The sequence below is a fragment of the Octodon degus genome, unplaced genomic scaffold, assembly GCF_000260255.1.
Source record: "Octodon degus isolate 3935 unplaced genomic scaffold, OctDeg1.0 scaffold00123, whole genome shotgun sequence".
NCBI classification, from domain to species: Eukaryota; Metazoa; Chordata; class Mammalia; order Rodentia; family Octodontidae; genus Octodon; species Octodon degus.
Window position 1 is genome coordinate 1,230,361 of NW_004524699.1, and position 5,341 is coordinate 1,235,701.

Sequence of the window (5,341 nt, forward strand, 5' to 3'; positions counted from 1 at the left end):
TTGCAGAGCCGAGTCTGGGCAGCTGCCTGGTGAACTAGATTAATTACACAGAAACACTGCTTCCTCCAGGAGAAACGCTTTCCCTTTAATAGCCAACTCCCACTCGTGAGGCCCTACCAGCCGCACTCAAATTAGAGCGCAGCTGCAACCCCACACCAAAATAGCCGTCCACGTGCACAACAGGCGCTGTTGCCGCTGCCGCCCGCCCAGCTCCTAGCTGGCCAGGAAGTCGGTGAAGATGCTGTCCACTCCATCGTCCTTCAGGTCCAAGCCCCAGGCATCCACGTCCGAGCCCCACAGCTCCAGGGGGCTGTCCTGGAGTTCCTGGGAGCTGGGCACAGGGTCGCCCGGGAAGCCCAGTTCCGCCCTGCCCACTGGGCTGCTTCTGGCCGAGGCTCTGGCTGGGGTCGCTAATCTGGCCTCCACAGACCCTGGAAACACGGGTCATGTTAGCAGGGCAGGCAGGGGCCAGAGAGAGTCAGGGTGCCCTGGGGCTCTCACCGCGGCCTGCAGGACGCATTGCCCACGCCTGTGCCCACTACTCCTCTGGGGAACTGGTGGCCCTGCTCCCAGAGGCAGCAGCCACCACACTACACCTCCAGGTGCCTCCAAGGGCCAGTGTGGCTGGCTGTGGGGACCAGGACAGGGAGAACAGGCCCGGGACCCCAGGCAGCCCTCTGCACACACTGCTCGTGTGGCCAACCCTCCCTGCTGGTCACCCTGACAAGAGCCAGGGAGGCAGCAGAGGCTCAGAGAAGGCCCCAGACGGCCACCCTACCTCCTGGGCACCCCCCAGCCAGGACCCACGCGGAAGAAGGCAGCCTGGACCTGGGCCCCGCTTACCCAGCCACAAATCGGGACTGGCACTCAGCGGGAAGGACTCCCCATCCTCTGGGTCCAGCCCAAACGCAGACCTGGAAGCAAGAAGATGCCACAGGTGTCCCCAGACCTGCTGACCTCAAGGGATGGCCCCAGGCCCTGTGCCACGTGACCGTGCCAAATGCAGGGCTCCAGCCACCACGAGCAGGCGGAAGGCCTGCGGAGGCCACAGCCCCATCCGTCCAGCAAAGTTCTCTGCGGGTCCAGCCGCAGCCGCAGCCGCAGCGGCGTCCCGCTCCCCTCTCCCCTCCTACGCCCAGCTGGTGTGTGCTCCCAAAACATAAACTCATTTTATGTCAGCCAAAACAGCAGACCATCGGGTGTAACAGACACACGGCACAAAGCCACTTGGCTCAGGGAGGCGCAGAACACAAAACAAGGGCTTGGAGAGGAGACGGACAGGCTGGGCGGCGTGGAGGGAGGCTTTCGGGATGCAGCCCTGCCTCACTGGGAACCCACCTGCTGTCCACTGCAGGGGTCAGGCTCACCTCCCCCGCCAGCCTGCTGGGAGATGCGGTGCTCCTGGCTGGAGGCCCAGCCAGGCCCTGCCTGATGGCAGCATCTTCGACCACCTTTGGGGAGGTCAGCTGACAAGCGTAGGAAGGCCAGGGAGGGAGCCGGGAGCCGAGGTTAGAGGGCCCTGAGGGAGAGAGGCAGTTAGCCTCCTACCCTCTCCGCTCTTGGCCTCACATTCTGCCCAGAGGCCACTGCTGCAGCTCACAGGGAAAACCCTGCTGGCAGACGGCAGACAGGAGACCAGGAAGGGACACATCCAGCGACAGGTGCATGACACCTGCGGTCAGGGAGGCCTCAGGTGGGGTCAGATCCGGGGATCCTTCAGCCCTGAACCTCCACCTCAGGCGCCAGACCTGTTCCTGGCCAGTGTGAACTCTGCCACATTCAGCGTAGACCTCAGAATTCCTGGTGACCCCAGCTCTGCCACCAGCCCTGCTGCGAGCTGGCTCCTCCCAACAGTGAGCACGCTTGAGGGAGTCTGGGTGGCACCCCCGCTGTGCGGTGACCTCCCCACAGAGCTAGCACATGTTTGTGTGGCAACAAGCATCTGGGGAGAGCCAAGGACGGGGGCCATGGCAGCAGGAAACAAGGCCCATGGGGCAGAGACAGCAGCAGAACACTGCTGCCCCCACAGAGCATGGGCGGGACGGAGGGCTGGGAACCAGAGCTTTGGCTCCACCTGGGATGCAAACCTGCTACTAACCAGCCAGGGAAACTAAGGCACAGGCAATGGTGCCAGAGCTGGCTGTAGGTAGGGCCAGTGGTGATCAGGACAGGCAGCTTCTGCGTCCCACTGGGGTACGTGTGGCTGCCCAGAGTGGGGCTGCAGGGCAGCTAGGGCCCAGAGGGGACGCGGCAGGTCCCTGAGTTTCAGCCTAACTTCCAAAAGCCATTCTGAAACCCCTCACCCTGCTGGGTCAGCTGTGTGCCTGGAGGATTTGCCTTGCTCGCCCTGACACGCACGGCCACACTTACCAGGCAGGGCAGGCAGTCCACCCAGCTGCTCCGACAGCCCAGCTGGGGCCTTGCTCTCGCCTGCACCCTGGGATGCACATCCCAGTGGCTCCTGCTGCCTGGAAGACATGAAAACCAGAAGCAGGGTGAGGCCCAGGCCCACGGCCTGGGTGCGCTGTCTCCGGGGACCAGCCTAGCCCCCCAAGTCTGCTGCCCAAGCCACTCTCTGGGAACGTATGACCCCCATGCCTGGCCTCTGCTCTCTCAGCCTGTTCCTAAGGCAAGTCCCTCATCCTGGAGACCACGCCAGGCCACCTGATCCACACACTGCCCCAGGGGACACTCACAGAGTCTGGCTGGATGCTGCAGTCCCAGGGTCTGGCCTGCCTGCTGAAACCTGGCTTGCCAGGGCCCACTGCAGAACGTCCCCCTGCCAGGTGTGCCATGTGGCCCTAGCTGTAGCAGGAACCTGAAATTCAAGCACCAGGAACTCGGATCACCTATGAGACCCACAGGAAGTAGCTGTGGCAGCAGCGGCTGCCTCCCTGCGTGCCCACACGCTGGACGTGCACCCTGGACTCTCCTGTGCCTACCTCAGACAGGGCTGGACGCAGGTGACAACCAAGGCACTCCTCAGCTGCTGCACCCTGCTGAGCCCCACCCGCAGCACACCAGCACAGCTCTCCTCCCCGAGCTGCTTCAGAGCCGCCATCCCCAGCCCGCCAGACATCCCAGGAAACATGAGGGACTTAAGACAGCCTCGCCCCTTGGGACCTTCCCATGGGGCTAAAAAACCAAAGACAAGACAATGAAGTAGGGCTCTCCCAGGAAGGCCTAAAAAGACCACGCTCCCCCTAAGACTCTGTCCAGTACCGAGTGACCCATCAATACTGTCAGGAAACATGATCGAGTTTTGCCACAGGGGAATGCTGGTCCCTCCCAAGGGGAGAACAAACCAACCCAAGTGCAGTGTGAACAGACTCAGCAGTGTCCTGCAGAACATGGAGTGTCCCACCTGTAGCCAGGGGTGCCTCAGAAGACCCACTGGGTCCACCCACTGACAACTCACCAGGTGCTGCTCCTGGCTGGGCACCAGGCTTCTTGCAAGCCGTAGGAACTGCACGGCCATCTCCAAGACGGTCGCCATGTCCTCCCTCCGGCCATCAAATCTGGGCAGTAGGGCCCGCAGGCGCTCGCAGCTCACTGAGATCCGCTTCCTGCTTACGGACAAGTGATGCTCTCTTTCGGACATCTATGCACCCACTCGGAGGTCACCAGATGGGACCCAAGCCCTAGAACCACCACCCAGCAGCCCCAGGGGAGGGGCCTCTCGGGCAGCAGGGTCCCCACGACCACGATCAGCCCTGGGCACAGACGGGGTCCCACCCCAATCCCCACTACACCTACAGTAAATCAGAAGCAAGGGTCCAGAGACCCCAGACCCAGGAGTTCTGGACGCCTACAATCTGGGGACAAGGAGCAGACTGCAGTGACCCCTGTAGCCCCTCCCCTCACGAGGTGACCACCAGGCTGTCTCGAACTCGGTCACCCATGCAGCTACCACCCCCAGCGGACTGAAACTGTCCCCAGGCCTCGAACCTGCGCCCCCGCTCGCTGAGCACATTCCTCGGGAGGGCCTCGCCCTTGGCGGCCGCTAGGTTCTTGCGCGGGCCGGAGCCCTGCACGGGATCCTTGAAGCCGGCCTCAGCCCGGGGTGCAGAAGAGCCCCTGTGTGGAAAAGAACAAGAGCATCCAGCTCTGTGAACCCCAGGCAAGGCCACCAGCCGCCATGGACTGAGCAACCGGTGCTTCTGAGGTGCGGCTGGGTGGACAGAAAGGTCCAGGTCACCAACAAACTCAGCCCGACCAGCTTGGCACCTTCTCCTCACCCAGGGCCAGGCGCGCGGGGCGCGGCGGGGCGGGGTAGGGAGGGGAACAAAGGCGTGGGACCTGACGCCCGGCCCACCACCCAGGGACTCACTGGCACCTCCCGTGGCCAGGGGTCCTGGAGAGCCCAGCTTTGGGCTCGGAAGCCCGCGACGCCATGATTCACAGTAGAGGAGGCCGCAACAACAAAGCGGGCGCGTGAATCACGCAGCGCGCGGCTTCTCGCCAGCCCAGCCCCGCACGGTGCGCGCCCCCACGTGCGCCGGGCCTCCACGTGGCGTGGCGTGGCGTCCGCCCTGAGCTCCGCCCTGGCCGTGCAGTCCCGCCCACGGCCCCGCCCATGGCGTCAGCTCCACCCCCAGAAGTTGCTAGAAAGGGGCAAGACCACCGCCCACGCAGGCTTCAGCGCGCCAATGGGCGTCCCTCAGGGCCCAGCCTGCTCGCTCGCCCTTCCCAGGGGCGTTCACGGTCTCTGGACCCTAGGAAGGCGTGCGTGCGTCCTGGCTCAGGAGCCCGGAGGGTGGGTGTGAAGGCGATATGCAAACAGCAGTGGGGTTCCCGCTGGCCCTGTATAGGGGCTGCATTCCAGGGTGCTGCCGCCACCCCAGAGACCCCATCCTCCCCACGTGGGCTCTGGGCAGAAGTCTCAGCCCCAGCTTGGCTGTCTTGTTACCCCTTTCAGTGTTCTTGACCCTGAGCTGTGGGTGAAGGTGGGAGAAACCCTTCTGCTCTCCAGAATAGCACAGCTTACAAGGGGGTGCTAGGCATTGGCTTGCTTGGTGACGACTTTCCTGGCTCCTGCAGGGGACAGCAGTTGGAGGACAGAGTAACTGAGGGGGAGGGGACACAGCAGCAAGAGAGAGTGGCAAGAGGGAGCCAGAGCAGGTGCAGTCCTAGGAGTGTGATCCCAGGTGCAGGGCATGGTCAGGCAGAGCTCTTGCCACTGTCCACTCGGCCTCAGGCTGTGGGGGGCTGAGTGGGCCCTGGGTAGCAGAAAGGGCACCGTCCAGAAATGGAAAGATGTGGTGCTTCTGGGGTATGAGGGGTGCAGCCCACGGGGGCCAAGCTCTTCATCTCTGCTGGTGGTCTGCCCAGAGGGGGCTGT

The 5,341-nt window shown here is 63.7% G+C and overlaps 1 protein-coding gene across 1 annotated transcript; it reads right to left on the minus strand.

Annotated features, from left to right (window-relative positions):
• Positions 1–213: 213 nt before the first annotated feature.
• Sohlh1 (spermatogenesis and oogenesis specific basic helix-loop-helix 1) lies at positions 214–4,395 on the minus strand. Its single transcript, XM_004640522.1, has 9 exons — positions 4,331–4,395; positions 3,949–4,077; positions 3,419–3,566; positions 2,697–2,818; positions 2,371–2,468; positions 1,601–1,672; positions 1,339–1,519; positions 844–914; positions 214–431 (listed from the first exon to the last, which is right to left on the minus strand). The coding sequence occupies exons 1-9, from the start codon at positions 4,393–4,395 to the stop codon at positions 214–216; spliced, it is 1,104 nt and encodes a 367-aa protein (XP_004640579.1).
• Positions 4,396–5,341: the final 946 nt, after the last annotated feature.

Excerpts from the sequence above, each read along its gene's own strand:
- Sohlh1 (XM_004640522.1), bottom strand. The coding sequence starts at position 4,395 with ATGGCGTCGCGGGCTTCCGAGCCCAAAGCTGGGCTCTCCAGGACCCCT. Across the intron at positions 4,078-4,330 it reads CCTGGCCACGGGAGGTGCCA|GGGCTCTTCTGCACCCCGGG; the intron begins GTGAGTCCCTGG and ends TTTTCCACACAG. Across the intron at positions 432-843 it reads CAGTCCCGATTTGTGGCTGG|GGTCTGTGGAGGCCAGATTA; the intron begins GTAAGCGGGGCC and ends CCGTGTTTCCAG.